Genomic DNA, 23,905 nt, shown 5'->3' with positions numbered 1-23,905 from the left:
TAAACTTAACCTTTTTAAAAAATCACATTATGTTCAGCTTTGATTTAAAATATCACTAACTTATATGGACGGTACACAAACAACCCACACCAAACCAGTGCACGATATTTCCCATCAGTTAGAACACATTTGTATAAACGCCATCTTCATGTCAAAATTAAGAAACCTATCTTCTGTCGCTGATAAAAAAAATAATATTTAATGCCCTCACACTATAGAAGGCCTATGTCAGTCTCATTAGCTTGATAGATGGGTACATACTTAACAAATATGTTTCCTGGTTTAATTAAACCATTTCTTGACAGTCAGTTTATTGCCTTTCACATTTTTATCAGGTCCACACGTTCCATGCATGCACCCTTCTTCATTCATCCAAGCAATGGACTTTGAAATGCACCCCATGGCCTTGCGTAGAGTGCATGTGTAGATTGATTACAGAGCTAGACTTGCCTATCACCCTCGACCATCTTGATGGCTGCTGACAGGACTCTTTTTCCCTCCCTTTTTGTTTTGCTTATCGCAGAATGAATTACTTCCTGCAAAAAGGTTGTGCTGCATGATCCATGGTGACAGAGCAAAGTGAATATCTGTCCTCTGTCGCCGGCAGACATGTTCCCATGTGGCAAATGAGGATATATGCATGCGCTAGCTCCAGCACATTTACATTATTACTTACACACAAATCCCAAACACACTGGCACACAATCTAACGGATGTGCATAAAGATGAGCACAGTTTGCCACAGCCAGTTTACCATACTGTCAATGGTATTTTTTTTTAAATATAAACTGGGAGCAGACATACATGGGCTTCATAGATTAAAGACTGACCCTTGTAATCTGGGGGACTTTAGTAGGGCAGTATATGAAGCCTTGTTAGGCCGTCTCATTTCCTTTCTCTCCAGCACACACCATAAGAGAGCTGTGCACCAGATTATGAAAAAGGGAGTATAACATCATAAAAATACAAGGAGCAATCAAAGGACTGAAATGGGCCGAGGGGGATTTAGAGGATTTGGATTATTAAGCAGAACACAACAGTGGAATCCCACAGGGCCCAGACTATATCACAGCCCAGAGTCAGAAAGCATGGTTCTGGAACATCTTCTCTAATTGTCATCTGTCATCAAGAAAAAATCATCTAGGCAAGTAAATAAGAAAGGATGCACATGAGATCCTAAAGTTTTTTTTTTTTTCAAATTAATATACTTTTTTTCTGGATTTTCCGTCGGCAACCAAATGCACAATTCCCAAAGCCCCCAATGTTGAAAACTAAGTCCCCCCCCCCTCCTGTCTGTGCAAAGTTGTTTGCTTTTCAAAATGTAAAATTCAACCTGGTGTGGAACGTACAATGCAGCTGCAGTACATCAGGCGTTCGTAGGCAAATACTAGGTGTTTGTGCTGACACTTTTTTTTTCATATAAAAAAATGAATCCTATTTCAGCATGAATCTGTCAATTACATGCATAATCAGCTGCTACATTCGCCGGCCAAATATTTGGAACTCAAGCATATTTGACACTTTTTGCTTACATGTTTAAATCTCAAGCAATCCACTCTGCATTAATATACTTACATTCGAATGGAAGTGTTTGGCACTATTTGAATGGAAAGTGATGTGCTTAATTAGGCACCTGCAGCAGACAACAAACACTATGTCCTGTATACTGTTTTTTTTCTTATACATGACGCCAGCACTGTTCATGTATTTTGAGCACACAGCTCTTTTTACTTGTATGCTTGAAGTTTTCAGTGCACCTGCAGTTAAAGCACCAATTAAAAATCTAATTAAGTTCATGGAGTTTACAATTTATCGCTTTTTAAATACACCGACTTTCCGCAGGCAACATGAGAAGCTGAGGTTAACTTTAGACAGTGAAGGCTATTATTGCATTATAAGCAATGCAAATATGTTTTACAAAGAATAACTGCGAAACAGACTCACATTATCACGGACCAATGGGAATTGTTAGGCATGACTTCTCAGAGCATCAATTGCAAAATAAATATCATTCCACCGACTTGTGCCCAATAGGGCTGATTGAGAATTAGGTCATTTTCAATCAAATATATGGTTTTAATCAATATCAATTGTTCTAATGGTGCATCCTTCACATGTTATAGAGCCTTGAGAGTTTTGCATGTGCTTATAACCGTATCCCCATGAATCAATAGAAAATACAGCAAACACAGACACTCATTTTATTTTCAATTAAATAACTCATAATGAATAATATATAAATACAATATATTGTTAAAACTGAAATAAGGCTCTCCATCTCTATAGGCTGTATCAGCATTAGCTTTTAATTAGCTTTGCAGCACTGCGAGAAATGGAAGAGTGGAAATCGGATGTTTTAGATATCACCCTTGGATGTTAAGCGACGGTTCAGTTAAGCAATAATAAAACCACTTTTCAGCAAGTTCATTAAAATTATCACAGCATATGAAGCTCTCATTATTTCTATAATTCACGCAACTTGTCAAGGGAGCAGTGTGGCCTCACTTCTGAGCCTTACATCATACTGAGAGGGGTATACTTCTCCGAAAGCTCAATCTCACATTATACTGTGTCCCCATAGTTGCATTTTCAACTTGAAAGACAGAGGGGGAATCAAAAGGGAAGTTTGAAGCTTTGTAAGATAAGGAAAACAAAGGATGAAGAAAATAAGATGGGTGAGTGAGACACGGAAGAATACTGTAAGGTTGAACTGTCTTCATTACGCATTGCCTCTGCTGAGCCTTTCCTAATATGCCCGTCACCTGCCATTCTCTTAATGACTTGCTATTTCTGGATACCTAGAAATGAAGAGACACACTGCTCAGTGATTCTCCCAGACTGGTAGTGAGACCTCAGAGGGCAATTCTTCTGCATAACACAGATCGTAGTACAAGTGGCTAACTATTTACCTCAAGACACATTAGAATGCCTAGGGTTTCATCCTCATTGCTCCAATAATAAATGTCTCTGGTTTATCTACAGCATTTGTTGTATACATATTTGAATTAGAATTATTTGTAAAACACAAAACATGCGTGTAAAAGCCACTTTTGACTCATTTGTTTTAAACGATACCGAGAGAATGCTCAACTTTGGGGCTTTTCTAATCAGAAGCGTGGCACCCTCAAGTGCGTAACTCAAGCAAATAAAATCTGTAACGCTAGCTTGTGGCAAATGCAAATTAGATATAAAAAGGCTCCAAACTTGGCTTCTGCAGTTGACAAATCTGGGTCATATTGTATACACGTTATAAAATACCCCCTCAACTCACAAGATTGGATTGTGCTATGATGAGAAGTAGTGTGGTTGAGGCTGCCACACACTACTACCTCCGCACAGCACTGCAGCATCTTCAGGAAATATGCATATCGAACCCCTGTGTAAATCAGCCCAGAGTAACTGTAGATAGGTGACCTTGTGAGGGATGCAGTAAGCACACTCCCCGGTGTGAATGCATACTCGCAGGCTTCATCCATGAATTATTATACAGCACACACGCCACAGTCGGCCGCTCAGCCGCATGCACACTCATACACTGGTGATAGCACGCAAGCACCTATGCACACATACACACCAGTTTGTTTCCATTAAAACACTCCGTTGGGTATCTATGTTTTCATTCCAAAACGAACCTCCCTCGCCACTGGAGTCCTAGCTTGCAGCAAATCTGGTTCAGCCAAACGAAAACAAACAACCGCATGTCTTTTTTTCACAGCAATCAGCCAGGCATGATTTTGCTAGACTGCTTTTGTGTTTTTGGCACAAGAAAGATTTGAATTTTGATTTAGGAATCAGTAAAACAAATAATCATAATACATCAAGGTTAAATAGATTCTGGGATTTTTGTTTTCCATTTTTATGGAGATACATGATGTGCAAGCGGGGATTTCCCATACCGTAGGATCTCATTACACCGTAACCCCAGGCACGCTCGTACTGTGGGTCTAATGTTTGCTTGTGTTTGTTTTGTTTTTTTCTGTTATGTGTGTACATGTATGCTTGCATGCTCCCATTGCTGTATCATGTGAGTGTTTTCATGTTTCACAGGAGGGAAGGAAAAAACATGTTACTTTTATGTCATATTTGCATTTGTTCTTCAACCTTTGTTTTTTGAACTTGTATGTGGTCTCCATTGCACAGCTGAGTTTTGGGTGTTTTTCTCAATGCACAAGGGGACAAACACTGAATAGCATTTGTTTTAGCCAATGTTTTTCTAGGTATGGTGGGTACCAGGTAAATAACAAGGCTGAGATTCTGCTGAGAGCGCCAGCAGTGGGGACAACGTCTTGGTTTTGATTAACGTTCACATGTAGCTGAGCCCTCTTAAGCAGTGCAAAGGCTCAGGGAGACAGAACGGGGCATCAAGGATGGAAGGTTTGATAAATTCACCCAGCCACTATGCACGTATCCTATCCTAAGTGTGTGTCGTCTACACAAAAGACACACACACACACACAAAGGAGGAAAGCTATTATTTGCCGTTTGAAGCATATCTCATGGTTAACACTGGTTAATACAGCTTTTGATTTCTAGTCTTGTGAATTGTGTATTTTATTTTGTTTTACCTAAGAAATGTGTGCTCCTTCGGGACAATTTTACATGTCCTTTATGGCACTATAATGTGTTTTAAGTATTCGGACCATTGCAACTTGCACCGTGAGCGTGAATTGTAGCCGTCAATCCCCCCAAAAAAAATTTATTTTCATATATGCAATTATGACTGGGTTTCTAATGCTGAAAGGTTTGCATTAGCACCTGCACAGATGTCTGATGTCATCAACGACTGATTGTTATATGTCCTGCTGACTGCCCTGATGTTTGCATGCTGCTCTGCCGCCTCATTAGTAGTCTGATGATGACACACTTAATCAAATAATGTTTGAAAATGTCATGCACAGCAACAATTATGCTTGGATATACTGCACATACACAATTATTTACATCCGCATTTAAAGTCCAACTGAATCATATTGATTTTGTCTGCTAAAGCATAAATGATCGGTAAAATCATCCATTGATTGTGTCCTCCTTTGACAAAAATAAATCAGTAACCAAAACGGAGAAATGTATGTTTCTTGGATGAATTTGCCGGAATACACTGTTCCAGTTTCCACCTACCTAGATGGCAGTGGGCCAATCACATCTTGCATAAAGCAGTAATGTCAGTGTTCCATCATAGGCGGAACAGACGGTCACGCCGAGCCAGACAGCAGTATGCTAAACAGCACAAGAGCCTTTGGAATAACAACCGCATTGGTATTCCTGCTAGAGCCTCCTTTTTATCTCACAATACATGAACACACGTCTTGTCTTGAGTTTGTTGAGTGAGCAATCAAACAGCTAAAAAACTCTGGATGACAAAATGTGATTTCAATTGAACTTTTAAAAAAAATAATGTTTTGAGTGTAAACTCTGTGTGTGCAATTGAAAAAGTTGTAAAATGCAAAGGCAAACTGTGTGATTGTACAGTGTATAGTGATCTTTGGTTACAGGCTTGCCATAAACGGTATACAGTATATTTATATATATATATATTATAATAGTGGCCACATTATGGCTTAATTCATTAGAGGAGCATAATACATTTGGTTTTGTTTTGGTTCTAAGGTGCTATCCATCATAGAAAACAGTTGATGTCACATTACGTAAATAGCCAAACAAAAGTTGGTAGTCATCCATTTGGGAAGTTTTGTTGAAGGGAGGGGGGTACCATCTGCACAACATGTAGCTTTCTCCAAATTAGAGCCTGATTTCTGCTCCAAATCTAATGCAATTGTGATTGGTGAAATGTAAAACTACTACAGGCCAATTTCCTGATAAAATCTAGCCTATAACCATTTAAATTTGTTTTTTTCTTCCATCCAATATTTATGACATTTTAATATGGCAATGTGTAAATGGTGCTGTACCTGTTTTTGTGGTATGGCTAAATTAACTTAGTGAAGTCAGACACTAAAAACTTTAATTTTGTTCAATCAATAATTGAAATGTTCTCTACAGTTCAAACAGGTTGACCAGTTCGTACCCCTATCAAGTAAAGTACTTGAGTATATAAGCCACCACTGCAACATGTACAAACTTAACAGATTTTTGCCTCAGGCTGATAATGGACATTTCTGGAAAGCTATCTGTGACGGGAGAGAACATACATACTTCAATGTATTTAGTGCCAGAAAATTATCTTAAATCCAAGGGTCAGCAGTTTTATTCATTGCATCAGTAGTTCTGTATGGTACATGCATACATTTGCTTATTAATTTGAGGGTATAGAGAAATACTACATAAAATAAGGCTCTCCTCTGTTTAACACTTGGGAGAAAAAGTAAAAGAAAAGCAGAATGGTATAATAAATATTGTACAGTGTTTCCTAAATTTTTGTTTAACACTATCCTTGTTTTTATTTTTTTGATTGATATTATTATCAACCACAGGTACTGAATGTTATAGTCATATAATTTTGTTTTAAGTGATCATTATGGGTGTGTGAACTCTATGCACATGACCCAATCATGAATAAATGAATGAAATGACCTCCCTCAGAGGCAAAAGTTACGACTGCCTCACAAAGAAAAAACTCAGTGGACCAAAGTGCACCTGACTTTCAATCTGCTTACTTGCAGACAGGAAATGTCTCAAACATACAGTAGTGCTCTATTGACACATGTTTCTCAGCCTGATTGTAAGTTTGCACTCCAAAGCAGGTCTCACAGCCATTCTGAATCAATATTGGAGGAGCAAAGCCCTTGTTCTCTGTGTTTATAGATCCCTGCCTTGTGCTGGACTTTGCTTCCTTTGCACATTCTTATCGCTGTCTGTCTGCTGGGGGGATTTGACTGGAGAACTCCAATTTATGCTATTATTATTTATACATACTGCAGTGGATGCAAGAATGTAGGTTCAGCCTTAGAGGGTTTTTCATTTAGACAGTTATTTATTTTCTAAGAAGTATTTAAAAAGACCGTATTTTATAAATTCACAGAATGTGATGCGCATAATCTGCTGCTTTTTTAAGCTTTTTCAACTCTCATTTTGACATGAAATTTTACATGAAACTCTTGGTAATTTCGGTAATATATATATATATATATATATTTGAATTGCAATTGATGCTGCTATCTGAAGACATAATGATCAGCATGTGCATTACTGTAATGCAGTGCCTGTAATATAAGGTATATCTATTTTCATGCTAACATGCTGCACAATTATGCATGCGTTTACGTGTCCCTTGAAACCATCCATCGCCATCAAAAGAATTACTTTGTAGAAGGCTCCCATGTTTTATTCAATGCAAAGTACAGTATAGAGAGGACAGCAGACTTGGAGAGAAGGTGCCCTGCCTGGACTGTACTCCCAGCCTATTAGGAAACTGTCAGCTCCTTTTAAAACCAGATGAGAAGAGGTAATGTGATGATTGGCCATTACTGAAGGCTGCACCTCCTTTATTCTCTGATAATCTAGTGCGAAACAATGTATGTGTCCCCTTTTCACCCTCTTTCCCACGTTACCATTATGCCTGAGCATTGCAGATACGTGTTAATCATACCAATGCATGTTTGCACCCTGATATTGTGTTCAAGCACATAGAGAGTCATTGGTGTATTAAAAACATTAAATAGCTACCAACGTCCATACTCTGAATCAGCTATGAATGCTGACATCACACATGTATCTAGAAATATGCCTCATGAAAGCACAATATGAAAGGAAAGGGGTAGGGGAGACCGGGGTAAGTAGGCACACTTTTTACTCTAGTGAGACTTCCTCATCACCTAAACATCTTTCAATTGTCATTCCTACATTAAATTGAAGCTTAAGGTGTTGGCTTGAAATGTGAACCCCTCACTTTTTCTAACTTATTGTAATAAAGAAGAAATTTACCATCAAAGACACTCTAACACATTGTGACAACCAACCCCATCAAGGGGTCGGTTGTCACACACTATGGGGTTGTTTGTCACAATGTTATCTTAATGGGAAAAATCTTAAAAAGAAGGCAAGAAAGCAGAACTGAATTTTAAAGTTTAATTTCATTGTCAAGTTGAAAAATAGGCCTACATAACTGTATGCATCTTAACACAAAATGAGCAAGGACTAAACAAAAACGAAATCCATATTAAGACCAACCTACTGTATGTAACAACATAAAGAACAAAACAAATAGGTCTAACAATAATAGCCTACTCAACTAGGATACACACATTCACTATCTGAGTTACAGTGATGGCAAATGTAGGGTCTGCTCACTAACTAAGCAGAGATTGTGTGCCCACTGGTTGCACATACAACACTTCTCCCTTACCTCCTCTGAACGGGTGCTGGAGAGAACGTTTCCATACAAACCAAACACAAACTATCCTCTTCATCTGATGAAGATTCCTCCTCCTGTCTCTTTCTCTTCTGTTTCTTCTCCCCCCGCTGGGGTGGAGTGCACTGGGGTGCAGTAGCCTTGGCAACTGGTCTAGTTTGGGATGCACTGGGTCATTTTGACTTTGTTGCCCTTTTTCTCTTTTGCATGCAAGCTGCCTTTCCTGCTCTATTCTCTCCTTCTCTGGGGTGTCAGTGAGGATACAGCTTGACATTTTATTTTGTTATTGGGTTCCTTTCCTGGCTGCACCCTTTGGATAACATGTGACAACCAACCCCCCAAAAAATGTGACGACCAACCCCAACTAGAATTTCTTGTTAGCATCACGGCCAACAACCATCTGACAACTAATTAGCTTGCTAAAAACAATCTAAACTATAGCTTACCCTTCACACTTGTTTCGGGTAACAAGTGTTTTGTTATAAACCCATTGTGTAAAAGCCTAGAAGAAAAATACTGAGGAGCTAAATATTTTCAATTTGACATGAAAAACACTAACAGTCCTCTCACCTCAAATTCAGCAGTCTAACTCCAAGGAAGACTATGTAGGTGACCTCTGATCACAGTTGTGGATATTTACATACCAAAATTTAACAGGCAGCACCTTCTGGTTCCGAGATATAACGATTGTGACAACCTATCCGTGACATATTACCCCGTTCTCCCCTATGCTATAAACAAGACAAATATTTGAGATGATATAATTAGTAAGGACTCATCCTCAGACACTTAGCATTGATTATGTGACAGTACCAGATGATTTTTAAGGATGCATAGCCCTTTCTACTGAATACTGAACCCTGACATATTAATTTCCTATAGTATGTATATGTAATGTTGGAAAAATAACAATAAATATGTATTTGTGTGTGAGAATTTCTGTAAACACTTAAACAAATGTAAATCAATGGTGTTGACTTGTCCTTGTTTACCGTATCCTTCACAGTTATATTACGCAATATTAAAACGCCTGAACCACAATATTTTACTGTATTCAAATTGTATAGAGATTTCAAATATTTTCTGACAGTATTAATCCCTAAGAAGGTGTATGGTTGTAAGTGGTAAAAAATAAAAAAGTCAATAGTGTGAAGATGCACAAAAGTTGAAGTGATGGAAGCAGATTTTGATGTTGATAGCTGTAGATTCAATTATGTTAAATAAATGAGAAAACAACATTTTCAATTTAGCACAAATTGTAGGTTTTGTTGGAATGTTTTGGTGTTGATTGGTGGGAGACAAGTTGTGAGAATGCCAAGTCATTTTGTAAATATGTTTTTGTAATTTAGTCTTCTGTTAAGAGCTGAGTGTGAGTCAACTCTGAATGGAAAAATGTGGCAAAGAAATCAAGAACAATCTCAATTATAAATCACACCGCAGATACACAAAATGAACCTATAGAACATTCAGATTGGTCAAACAGACTGGACACGAGATGTAACATGGAGGCTGACTACAGAAAGGGATAGAGCAGACTCTTCCTTGGGAGGCTAAGATCATTTAATGTGTGCAACAAGATGTTGCATATCTTCTACCGGTCTGCTTAAGCAAATGCAAGTTTCTTTGTAGCCATATGTTGAGGCAGCAGAATCTGAACATAGTCACTCTAAGAAACTGAGAAAAACAAGAGAAGGATGTTGGACATCACTACATACACTCTTCACAGCGTACCACACATTTGTGATGAAGTTTTGATTTTTTGATTATACTATGTTTTGCAACTGCAACAAGAACATTAATTAATCTATCTATCTATCTATCTATCTATCTATCTATCTATCTATCTATCTATCTATCTATCTATCTATCTATCTATCTATCTATCTATCTATCTATCTATCCATATATGGTAACACTTTATTTGAAGGCATATACATAACACTGTCATAAGACTGTCATGACACCTGTCATGAACATTATGAATGGTTATGAATGTTGTCATAAAGTGTCATTCGGTAAATTATGTCACGTTTAATGCCACATTGACATTGTATGAGATGTCTTTGTAATGACAACCTGACATAAGCTAAGACAAAATAACTTGTCCGTGTCTTTGTAATGACAACCTAGTCTGGCTTGACCACTTCCGCCAGCGTCTATTAAGCGCTGGCGTCGGCAAACAACGCTACGCCTCCATTGGCTGCTTCCCGGGGTTAGCCCCGCCGTAGATGATTGTGATTGGTTTAAAAAAATAAAAACAGGCCAGCCCAGTTTCCCCCCGAATAGACGGCTCTAAACGGAGTGCTTCCAGACCATACTACTTGCTGTAGTTTGGTCTGGCTTTGCGAGACTAATGACAACCTGACATTAATGAAGACAAAATATCTTGGTTATGTCGACTTGACTTAACCAATAAAATAAACATGTAATAGTAGGCTTAATAATCAAATGTAAAGAGACTATTTTGATTTATATTGTAAGATTACATTAAACTGTCATATGTGGAAGGTTTTGATATTGACTGTCATGAGACCTGTATTACACTGTCATGAATGATTCTGTTGGCCTGAAGTAAAGTGAAACAATTCTTAAACAGGCAATAAAAGATAAATACAATAAAAGAGACTGTGTAGGCCTACTGCCCTGGCAGTGCGTAGTATGGAGCATGACAGCCAGCTAACATTTAAACGTTGTATGCAGTCTACAGGGACATCATAGGCTATGATGTCCCTGTAGACTGCATACAACTGTGAAAAAAATGTAAACTAGGCTACTACCGGAGATTTGGCGCTAGATCCTGTATGCAACACGTGAGGGCTCACTCTGACACAAAAACCAAGATAAAATTTAAATATTAACACTTCATATTCACAGTTGTATGCAGTCTACAGGAACATCATAGCCTATACATGCTGCTGAGTATTTCTTTATTATGCCTTTGCCTTGGAGACTATTTGTCTGTAAGTGTTGATAGTTTGTAATGTTAACATAAGCTTTCAGGTGTAAGAATGTAAAGTAAGCTACTTGTATGTTTATTTGATTGCACATGTGGCTCTGTTAGCTAGCAGGTAGACTACTACAGAAGCTAATTGTTTGCTAGCTCACTATACTTTGTCATACATGATAAGCTGTGTTTTTACAGTCATGTGTTGTTTAATACTTAAATAGGAATAGCATAGCTGTGTGTATACTTACCATATACTACTTACTGTGTATTGTCTACTGTCTGTATAGGTCTGGTACTGTGTGTATATTGATTTATTTTTTCATGTCTATGTTACAGTTTTACAAAGAAAAACCTACCAATACAAGATTAACGAAGAAACAAGAAAAGTCAAGCCTTGTGTCTTTTATTCTTTATTGGGCTTTTAAATGTTAGCTGGCTGTCATGCTCCATACTACGCACTGCCAGGGCAGTAGGCCTACACAGTCTCTTTTATTTAATTTATCTTTTATTGCCTGTTTAAGAACCGTATTCACTTACAATTTTGCACTAGTTATATGCTGAAGCTAACAGGCCCACAACGTTTGAATGTCATTTGCCCTCCTTTTGTGTTTAAGCTGATCTCTTCCTGGTGATTTTTAGCAGCCATTATAACATATATTATTTATTTTAAAAACACTGTTTTATTCTTTGGATTGTTCATTTAAGGACTGGAAAGTGCATTTGATTTTAAAGTAGTTCTTATTTCTGTTTTAAGTGTATGTATATATTTTTTGTTTAGCAAATAAAACAGACTGTCTTGACTTATATTGCTTTTGTTAAGGTATTTTCCACATGTAATACTGACATGCTTCATGTTACATCTATAAAGGGGATACTACTGCAGTTAACACTGTTGTGTGTATAATTAAGTGTAATAATATTTACTGAAAAGTCCAAATTGTTTCACTTTGAGGTATATACTAAGTCAATACTTCATGACAGTATAATAAAGGTCTCATGACAGCCAATGTCAAAATTAGACAGTGTAATAACACTTATTGACATGTTAATGAAATGTACAAATTGTTTCACTTTACCTGAGGCCAAAATAATCATTCATGAGCATGTTATAAAGGCATTAGACAGTGTAATAACGCTTCATGACATGTTAATGAACTGTCCAAATGATTTCACTTTACTTTAGGCCAACAGAATCATTCATGAGCCTGTTATAAAGGCATTAGACAGTGTAATAACACTTCATGACATGTTAATGAACTGTCCAAATTGTTTCACTTTACTTCAGGCCAACAGAATCAGTCATGACAGTGTAATAAAGGTTTCATGACAGTCAATATCAAAAACTTCCACATATGACAGTTTAATGTAATCTTACAACATACATCAAAATAGTTTCTTTACATTTGATTATTAAGTCTACTATTACATGTTTATGACTGGTCATGTTATTGGTTAATGTCAAGTCGACATAACCAAGATATTTTGTCTTCATTAATGTCAGGTTGTCATTACAAAGACACAGACAAGTTATTATGTCTTAGCTTATGTCAGGTTGTCATTACAAAGACATCGACAAGTTATTTTGTCTTAGCTTATGTCATGTTGTCATAAAAAAGACACCTCATACAATGTCAATGTGGCATTAAACGTGACATAATTTACCGAATGACACTTTATTAAAACAGTCATAACCATTCATAATGTGCATGACAGGTGCCATTACATTGTAATGACAGTCTTATGACAGTGTTATGTATACGCCTTCAAATAAAGTGTTACCCTATCGGTCCATCTTTCTATATATGTATCTATCTAGCTATCTATCTAAAACTGTTCATTCAACTGTACACAACACAGACTGTTGTGATAAAACCTTCTATAACAGTACCCTTTGTTTATTCTTAATCCCAGCGCTTCCAAGGTACATTACTGGAGCAAACTAAACAAAACAAAAAGTGCTAAGCCATTGCTGCTGTACACTACGTACTTAATGCCTTATGTATACACATCCATGTTTGCCTTACTTGATAGAGTTAGCCTATTAGGCTGCACTTTTTTTCCTAATAGAAGAACAAGAGACTTTCTATTGTGAGTTTCAAACAAGTCATCACTAACTCTAATGGGATGCGATACTTGATAGGTGAAATATGTTCATCATGCACGTTTGGTTTCCCATTAACTAACTCACTAAACCACTCCATATCCAATCATAATCTTGCCTTTTTCTACACTCAGACAAACTCCAACCTTTTGACATATGCAACAGGTGCATCAGTCTTAATCAGCATAAATGTAGTCCACTCCGGTCTGCGATAACAGTGTGTGTGTGTGTGTGTGTGTGTGTGTGTGTGTGTGTGTGTGTGTGTGTGCGTGTGTGTGTGTGTGTGTGTGTGTGTGCGTGCATGTGTGCATACATTTGTGTGTAAAGTGGGGCTACTCTTTCTTGTCCCCTGCCTTCCTTTTTCTTGAGAAACTGACTCAGCAGCGACTGTCAGGTCCGCTTAATTTCGTCATGGTTGACTCCCTGTTACCTGGGCTCTCATCTGCCAGAGTCTCTTAATCCACTTGTCACTCACAACAACAAAAAACTAGAACGGTGCTCCTTGAACGAAGGCGGGGAGTTGAAGCATTTGTGGGTGTATCGAGGAGCTGGAGTAAGGGTTCACACCATCCCAAGACAATACCAGGAACATGCCATTAAATCGTTCAAGAGAAAATAAAATGTATTATTTTACCACGTAAGCAATACTCAAGACATATGAAAATTAATTGAGTAATGAAAATAAAAATACGGCTGTAAACTGTCTATCAAAATATATTTCATGTTAGACTGCATATAAATCGTAAGCAATAAAATCAACTGGCTCTATGAAAGCTCTATCAATGCCGCATGTTATGCATTTACAATTCCGGTTAAAGCCACTATGTAATGTTTATGTTAATGCTATGCCATATTTTTCAGCCCACTTGCACTTTTCGTTCACAGATGCATTCATGCCTACTGAGTGAAACAGGTTTGCCTCACTCATACTGCACACACTTGCTTTTGTCTCTAATCACTCTCAAATGTAGTTAAAACATTAAATAAGTGGTGTTATTCTTTTGGTAATTGCAATTTAAAATGCATGTTTATTTGTGCTACACTTCTGCTTGGCCCACTGGCAAGAAAGGGGCATCAGTCTTGCAGTTGTTGCATCCAAGTAACCTGGGATAAAGACATGGAGTGAGGATTGGCAGGAATGGGCAGTCCTGGGGATGTTTGGGGATGTAGAGCGGAGAGATAACTTTTTTAATTAGTTTTCATGGATCTCTGTAGTCTGTGTGTGTGTCCAATAAGCCTTGAGGAGGCCTATACGCTCCTGCTGCTCTGCACTGCAAAAAGAAAAACTAGCAGTTGTTGGGTTACAATACCTATACGATAACAGAGCAGTTTGATGTGCATAGACGTTTGTCTGGTTACAACTGCAACATCCCAGTGCTGAGTATGCATTATTTAAATGAGCTAGCTACAATGGATTAAGAGTTATGTGACTGCACTTTGCTTTGAAAATGTGTCTTTTTCAAATAAGTGAAACTTTTCAAATTAATGTTGCTCGCCCCTAGACAGCTGAATTCATTCAAATGAAAAGTTTAAAAAAAACTGCAACCATCTTACATGCAGATATGGATGAATGCAATAACCCATTAATCTTTAGCTCAGATGAGACATGAGTAGCACTATTGCCGTACTATTTAAACTGCATGCATGATGCTGCTGAATGCTGAATAGTGTAAAAAAGAAAAGTGTTGAAATAAACAATATTTTCCTGCATCATCTCAAATATATACAAAACTCCCAGACCCCAGATCAGCTGTGTCAAATTACAGACAACATATATGTTTAACTGCATGTCAAAATTATATTCAGCTCATAAATGACCATAATAATAATTGATTTAACTTTTTTCTTTTGCAGCTGTGTGTATGGGATTTCAATGTATCTGTGGCATAGTCTATTTTATCATCTGCAATCTGCTGTCTGCTAAGAATTGTGTATGCAGACCCATGAAAACCAACGGAAGAAGAATTCATTATTATCCCCATTGGCTTGTCATTAACAGCAGCTAACTTTCTAAGTGTCCAATGTACAATATGACTTTGGCAAGTACTACCTGCAGCTGTGTTTTTACTAACTCTGTTTCCATATAAACATAAAGCTCCTCCGAAGTCAGTCTTCAAAAGTGCGTTCTTTTATTTGTTCTCTCCCACCGACTCCTTTTGAAATTGAAAAGAAAATAAAAATTCTCAATTTACTGCACTGCTTCTTATTTTTCCGTTCCTGCAACTTGTGTTATTGTGTGTGGTGTACAGTGGAGTTCATGTAGTCGTGGTTTATTGTCAACTCTTTATCCACAACACAGTAATTGTTTCCTTTTACAGGTGTGCACACAAACATACTTCAGGGCACAGGCCAAGTGTTACTGTATAACGGAAGAATTGAATAGAACAACCTTTGCAATTTTTCTTTCCTCACTGTTCAGCTATCATGTACAATGTATAGGATTTTCTATAATACTTGTGACACGCACTTATACGTATTATATATGTTCTTTTTTTCTTCAGTTGTGGCATCTGGTATCTGCCATCCAACGTTTCATCGCACAGCGGTAGTGACATTTCCTGTATGAAATATGTGTTTGCATGTGTATGTTCAATGTGCACCCCCCTACCTTGATGGCATTGGTGGAGATTTGGATCTCATGCAGTTTCCTCATGGTGCCGTCGCGGTCGATGAAGTAGGACGAGGCCAGCTGATGGAGGGCTTCCACGTTCTGAGTAGCGTTGACAAGCTTCCTGTCCAGCTTGTTTTTGGCCAGGTACATTGTCAACGCCTCCTCTCCTACAGGTAGCACAGGGCAAAGGAAATGTGATTTAGGATTATACTGTGTTTAATGCTTTGGACATGTTGGTGTGCTGTGTATTTACACTGGATGTCTTTCAGCAACACACAGTACGGACAGGTAGTATAGATCATGAGGAGATATTCACGGGTTTTTGACAAAAAGTGAATTTGTCAAATGTCAATATGAATTCACAAGAATGGCTGACTCCACCTTTAATGTCTCTTACATCAATAACACTCTGCACACAACACAAAGGGGGTTACAGCTTTGAAAATAATTGAAATAGGGGAAGGGGGGATGTTAAGGTTCTTGAAGCATTGAAGCAAAAGAGCGAGTATTTACATTTTTAATTGAAGAAATATATCTTAATAAAATATATTAACATATAGCATGGATAATGTGAGTGCACTGAAGATATCTTCAATTGTCCGATACAGTCTTATATCTGGGCGGCCAACGGAGCTGTTAAAACAGGGAGGGATAAATCTGAGGTTCTGAATATCAAGGCAAAGCAGTTTTAGCTTGAGAAACCAGATGCCCTAGTTTTCCAGGAACAGTCTCCCGTATTCCCTGCTTTATTATCCCCAGCTGGCACCCTCCCCAGACATGTCCCTGGATGTACCCCCATTGGGATGTCATTATTTCCATTAGAGGTCTAGTCATATAGAATGTTCACCCCCCACAAATACCACAGGAATTGTATCCTGTGGAGAACAAATATATAACACATCCCGGTATCATAATTGTTTTATTTTTTTCAGCCAAACCAGGGAGGATAAGATTTTTTTTTAATAAAAAGACAAGTAGAAAATAACACTAACCAATTCCAGGGATTTAATTGGTGCCTAGAAAACTAGTAAAATACAAGAGAAGGACTTGCTGCAGCTGGTGTGGTAACCATGTGGAGCCACTTATGTATGTTAATCTGTACTGTGGCATTATGGGACATGTTCCCGGATTAACACAGTTCCACTGATTCACCCTCCCTCCCCCCCACACACACCTCCGACTGACTAAACATACTCGTGTTCATGGTTAAATCAAATTACTGACCCCGTCTGGTGATACTAACACACTGCCTGAAGAGTTGCTAAACTATTTATTTCCATCCCCCACACTCACAACAGATTTACGTTTGTTTTCTTCTATCCTCTTCTTATCAAAACAGGATTTTGAACCACAGAGGAAACCACACGTAGCAAAGTTAAAGGTGCAGTCATGGATTCTGGAGAATATAGTTTTGCTTTCTAAAAAAATGTATCTCTCCTTAAGATACACTACCTGTCTGTATTGTGTGCTGTATTCCAGTGGTAATACACAGCCTAGGCTCTGTAAACTGGTAAGTTGCTAGCTATGACGGGCCATCTTTGTTTAAATACCCGTTTACAGAGCCTAGGCTGTGTATTGACACAGTATGGACAGGTGGAATCGTGGATCGTGAGGAGATATTCACGGTTTTTGACAAAGTGATTTTGTCAACATGCCTTCTCCAGAATTACACCTTTAACATCTCGTACATCAATAACAATATGCACACAACACCCAGAACAGCTATGAAAATAATTGAAATGTTGACAGTGTCTGATTTTAAGAATTTGATGTATCTTCTTGCTGACACAACTACATAACAGAGTTAAGCCCAGTCATGATGAGCCATTTTTGTGGGCGTTGGTGACATTTCTTACATAGTTCAAATGCGGATTTGGGTCGACTGGAAAACCTTACTCATTTGCCCGAGTTAAAGAGGTCAAGCTCCCTCCTCTAGTGTGATGTGAATTTTTAAATCACTGCCGCTGTAATAAGGTCACAACTACTGTGAATATAAAAAAGATTATGCACACTGAAAAACCAGCATGTCTCTTATCCTAGAGAGTCCTTGTCCTATGCCAAGAATAACAATACTCTACTACTATATGCCACGTTTGAATGGCCACAGGAAAACAGTGGGGGGGTGTGGTATTTAAACGGAACCACTGACCTTTCAGTAAGTGTCTGTGTACCACAAAAGGCATGAACGTGTACGCTTGGAGCGGTAACTGGGTCCAAATATTTACAGAGACCCAGACAATCTCGCTTATTTGCATGTCATATCTTTGCTTGTTGACACACAATGAAGGTTGAGCTGCTCCGTCTACACACATCATCTTTTCATCTTGCACTCCTACACGCTGAAAAAAACAGACGCATAAACAGCAAACAAGCAGCAGACACCCGAACCAAATCCCCCCCAGTTTCCGCCCGCAAAACTCACAACACGACATCGCATTTCGAAGATTACCGTTCAAATGGCAGACCGTATGCCTTCAGCTCGTTCAAGAGCATGATGTCACATATGTTCAGGTTTTTCCCAGTGAAGTGAAGGGTTATCTGGCCCCCGGCAATGCATTGGAGTTGGTCACTTAACTTGTGGTGACCGTGACTAGGGGGTTTGTAGCAGTCAGGGCCAATGTCTCATGCCTGGTTAGAGTACAAGCACTAAAAGGGGATGAGGCCCCATTCTCTGACGCTACCATTCCCTCTCTCTCTCTCTCTCTCTCTCTCTCTCTCTCCCTCTCTCTCTCTCTCCCCCGGGCGTTGGCAAAGTTACTTACACACACTTGACTTCCACTGCTGCACAAGAATAATGGTCCCACATTAAGCCGCTGATCTGCCCCCCCCCCATTTTCTTTAATCTCCATTGCAACTTAGCGTGGCATAAAAGGAGGTCTTCTGTGCATAAATATTTTGTGGTTATTGCTGCTGGTCAGGCAAAAAAAAAACATTACCTCCTCCCTGGCCTTAAAAATTAATCTGTGTGCACCTTCCTGTAAGTAATACGTTGTGTTACATTATTCCGGGGCCCCCTCACTGGCACCGTGCCAGAATTAATCAGTTCCCGCAGAGCTTATGTGTTTACAGCTGAGAGGTGTTTAAAAACAATGTACTTCACCTTAAAAATCTGTATATTTAGAGGTGTGCACACGTTTAGTTTTTTTCTTCCGTTTTTATGTGTTCATGCGAGGGGATGCCGATGAGGGCCAAGAGTGCAAGTGGGGTTTTAATGTAATGGAATGGCCTGGAGCGGCCCATTTGATGTTAATGGTACAAATATGGGTCACTTTATGGAGAACATTAAACTATACAGCTGTTTAATGTGCAAAGGAAAGAAGCCAATGGATGTTAATATTGTTTTTTGTTTTTTTTTTGTTTTTCAAAGACGTTCATAAACCATATATAGTCAGAGAGTACAGACACAGATACAAACACAGTCATTAGAACTTGTCTTGCTTCATTTTGTCATGCATTCAAATTGTGGCCTTCAGGTGAAATGTGATAGGCTTCTTTTAGATATGAAAAAAGCAGATTTTATTAAACTCAAAATATGTGTCGTAAGCTGTTTACAGTATGTGTATTTTTTGAGAGCAGTAAAATCAATCTCTGGCACTTCTTTGGAAACTTGTATCAAACTTTTTTTTATCGATTATCCATAAATACATGGACACTGATTACTCTGATAAAAAAAAACTTTTAAAGAAGTAGATAGACTTTCTAAAATAAGCATAAAATAACTGCATAGAGCAATAACATAAACTAATTCTGTACTCAACTATTCTGTAACTAGATTGTCCATGCTTTATGAAAGAGATATTCTGGAAGCGGGGCTGTTGCTTTGAGATAGCCACGCTCTCAATGCCCAATTAGACCCCGTACTGTTTATGTTTTCTATACAACACAACAACTAGCATAGAAAAAGCTACAAGTATGATGTAGCAAGAGGTATTTTTGACAGCTTTGGCCCAGTAGACTTCCACTAAAACCCAGGGCAAAGCCAGTGTTCCGCATGTGGACTTTAGCCCTAGGCTTCAGTGACTATACAAGTCATTTCAATAAAATACTTCTACCTCTCCAGTGCTGAGTGCACTAGACTGCTGCACTAAAAAGGTCTCTGATCCACTCATATATGTAGGTTGTGTATTCACTAGAGAGTAGGGGAGCACATCCTCAAATATGAGAGACAGTCCCTTATACATGTCGAATCGTATTTGGTAGCTCGTGGATGTAAATGAAAAAGTCATCACTCAGGAGTTATGCCACTAGTTATTTTTTTATTTTACATAGTATTATCTGCAGATTATATGTGTGTTAATGTTATCTGGTGTTAACTATATTGGGGTTGAAATTTGATTTTCAAGTCACATTACTGTTTTTACTCTTTGTGTGCCTCATATTGTGCTGTTTAACTATGTAAACTATGTATGTATTTGTATGAATTAATCATTAGCTTGTACGCATTTGTCACATAGCAACAACATTTGGTGTTCAGAAAAGAAAAAACTTAGTCCCAATTTAAAGGCTGGTGAGGTGTCTCTTTGCCCACTTTAGCGCAAATTGCAGGACAATTGCCTTCAATCAAAGATTATAGATAAAGTGAATTCAATTGCACGTTTGCGCCTTGGGAACATAGTTGTTTTCGTGAAGATTTGCATCTCTTCGCTCTCTCAACTCAAATTGCTCGAGACCTCTCTAGAAATAATTCACACAGTGGAACAGCAGTGCTTTTACTAAAATGGGGGAAACTAATTGTCAAAACACATGAGTGAGTGGGAATGACAGATGTGGTGAAATACCTCCCTCAAAAGCTTTAGCAAAATGCAAATCTGCAATTCACAGTTGAAGCTTCAGATATATTTTGCTCTGTGTAAATTCCAAGTCTCTCACACACAGTCTGCTCCCAGGATGCAGTCGGGGTCATATAGCACTTCAAAATACACATCCCCCTTGATGCCTCCTTAAAAGCATGCTCATATGCCGGAAACTCCAAAAAAGCTTTGAGCGGTAATGGAGTAGTTAAAATGTTCAGACAGCAGAAAAACATCAAGTTATTGATCATTATTGTCCCAAACATCTTCAGTCAGTCGGTAGTGAGAAAGTGACTGAAAATTCTCCTCTCTTAAATGTTTGTTTAAGAGTAAGTCTTGATAGTTATAACAAAGTAAGATAAAGGTTTGAGGTGACAGGTCAGTGGTTATGCATTGTAACCCGTTATATTCAGCACAGAGGAACGGACCTCTAATGGGCCTCTTTAAACTTGACCACTCCATTTAAAGTTAAAGAAGCTTTTCCTCTCAAGTGTAAAAAAAAAATACTCCTGAGACCACAGAGTGTACGTGCATGGCTAATGAGAGAATAAGCCTCTTCTTCGTACACGTGGGCATTTTCAATTTTTTTTGCTTTGCTTCATGTAACTTGTGCTGTTTAATGGACAATCCCAAGATTGAGATAAGAGTGCACTGATCCGTAGCTTCTAACAAAATGGCCCCAAGGGTAAAGCTAATTTGGTGGTAACTCGGAGGTAGAGGAGAGGAAGCAGAGGTTAAGCTATTAATGAAATTCAAGAAATGTGAGGAGAAAGCGGAAAAAATATAAGGTGATGCTAAACAATGAGATTAAGAAGGATGCTGCGGTTGAAAATGATACTGTGTGACTCACTTTCTTTCAACTATATTGTCTAATTTTAGTCACCTGAGGGGTATCTGTGGCAGGGGCATTCTACCTAGCCCAGGCACACTAACGTCATATAATGTTTCAACCCAATATTGTATTTCCAATTTCCAAAAATTAGTGTCTCAGCATTGATCACCTTACAGGGTGGTTCATACGATATTTGCGTCTATTACCCTTCACACCTGATATTGCTCTGCACCTTTTAAGCTAAATTATTAAAGAATTGAGTTTGACAGATAGGGGTCTGCAATATTTAGGGAGACAATAATTCTGGATTTCTTCAACGAATTGTTCTAGTTAAAGTATCAATGCGGACAGACAAACTGATGTAAATATTTGACAAAAAGAACTTAACTTACCTCACTTAAATTAAATAAGAACTGCTCCTCCATACTATAAAGTTCACTAGATGTTTGCAAAAAAAATTACCATTATCACTACACAATGTTGGAAGCAATATGTCTCTACAGGGTCACTTTAAGGACAGGAAGAAACATGACAAAAGTATCATGAATATTTCTCAAAAGGCCCTTGATTGTGAGATTAAAAAGCATAATTTTACATGACTGGAACGAGTACTTGGCAATGTTTCATGATTACAATTATATAATAGAGGGTTTTGGTTAAAAGAGCAGATTATCTTACTAATTATATCTCTGAAATGCAATTGGCAAAGTTATCACAGTTAGCTGCCTCCGTGCGTCCCTCAGAGCTTAAGATAAGATAAGAGATTCCAGGGAGAAGCCATTTATATTTAGGACTTGGGACACTGGAGAAGCTTAACTTTTTATTTTTGGGAGGCACATCCAAAACACTTATATCACCCATTAGCAGACATTAGCCCTCCTCTAAATTGAGCGCTCTGAATTGAAAAATAAATGTTTATTTAGAAATGTATTTGCATAGTTGCAGGATTCTGGGTGGGGTTAATTTCTGCCCAAATGTATTTTTAAAAAGCCTTGAAAACATTCTCTGTGATAAGAAGAGCAATGCTGTTCACCCTAGTTTCTTAATCGCTCCTTACATGTAAGCTACCTGGAAAGTGCTTAGTGTTTATGTCACTCTTCTTTAATAAACTTGCACTTGAAGATAAATCAGAGCAATACATATGATAATTATCCTCCCCCAATTGCCTGAAAGGTCCATAAGTACAAGTACTTATGAAGGAGATTATCCTCAGTTTAAATTTGGCATCTACCTAAGAAATGCAATTACCATATGTATGACCATAATGGATTTGGGCTGGTGTGAATGAAATTGAAGCTGTGTTGTTGGATCCTTTTGCATTTAGGCAGCTGATTCCAGAGAGGAATTTATTTCCAAGTCTCCAGAAACTGGCCGCTTGATATCACATTTGGTCCCTCTAATGCACAATGGGAAAAGCACATTGTGAAGATGTGTAGAGTAAAAACCACTGACTGATTATGTGCATAATTTCATGTAATGTTGCGTGGGTGAAGTGAACAGGCCTGTGTTAAAGTGTCTTTAAGTTGTGGCTGTAGGTCAGCGCACATTGTTCCAACTGAAATCTGACCTTGTGCATTTTTGGGCATGTGAATTTGCATTTTTGACTTGCCTATACTGGCCATGTGTACCAGGTTAAACTTTGTATGCATTCTTTAACCTTCCAGTATAATACCATCTGTGTATCAGTAGGCTATTTTTGAGCAAAAAGTGAACCTTCCTCCCACTCAACTTCACTTTTGACCTTTTTTTCCCATGAAGATATTTGTGTCACCCAATATCAATGTATCTCCTACATGCACAATATAGGTGATATTTTAGATACACAACAACAAAAAACGAACTAACTTCTATATATTTGATAGTTTGACAGACTCCACCTGGCGACTATAGACACCTTGCTTTCACACTATGAAGGATTGTGAGAATACCGCCACGGCTTTGATGCAAACGTTGCATCACTGTCTTGCTGGGAAATCCACTTAAGCCAGGCAAGATGAAATAACCTGTTCGGAACAGAGTTGGACTTCTCTTTGGTCAGTGTGGAGTCAATCCTGTGCATCTGTGTCACCACCAACCCTGGACAAAACTCACACATCCACAGACCCAAATACAGCTTTCACTATATATGTAAATGTTGCCCTCGCACATTTTGTTACATTAACTTCTAACAAAGCCATCTCATTGTCCTAAGTGTTCAATTACAGTCAGGTTTACAAATGAAATCCTGAATCAATTGTTGACTTCCGTGCACTATCCAATCTTCAAGCGTGTTGTTTGGCCAAATGCTCAATGTGTAGATTGAATATGTCATCAAAA

The 23,905-nt window shown here is 38.2% G+C and overlaps 1 protein-coding gene across 1 annotated transcript in view; it reads right to left on the bottom strand.

Moving 5' to 3' along the window:
• brinp1 (bone morphogenetic protein/retinoic acid inducible neural-specific 1) overlaps positions 1 to 23,905 on the bottom strand; it is a gene marked incomplete at both ends in the record, with an annotated part of 79,875 nt that overhangs the window by 30,335 nt on the left and 25,635 nt on the right. The window contains one exon of the mRNA XM_080047236.1: positions 15,965 to 16,134. Within this exon, the coding sequence (XP_079903362.1) occupies positions 15,965 to 16,134 (170 nt within the window). The remainder of the gene's footprint in view (positions 1 to 15,964; positions 16,135 to 23,905) is intronic.

The sequence above is a fragment of the Ammodytes marinus genome (assembly GCF_949987685.1).
Source record: "Ammodytes marinus genome assembly, chromosome: 18".
Taxonomy (NCBI): Eukaryota; Metazoa; Chordata; class Actinopteri; order Uranoscopiformes; family Ammodytidae; genus Ammodytes; species Ammodytes marinus.
The sequence above is the reverse complement of the archived record's forward strand: the minus strand, read 5'-3'. Positions and strand labels throughout refer to the sequence as shown.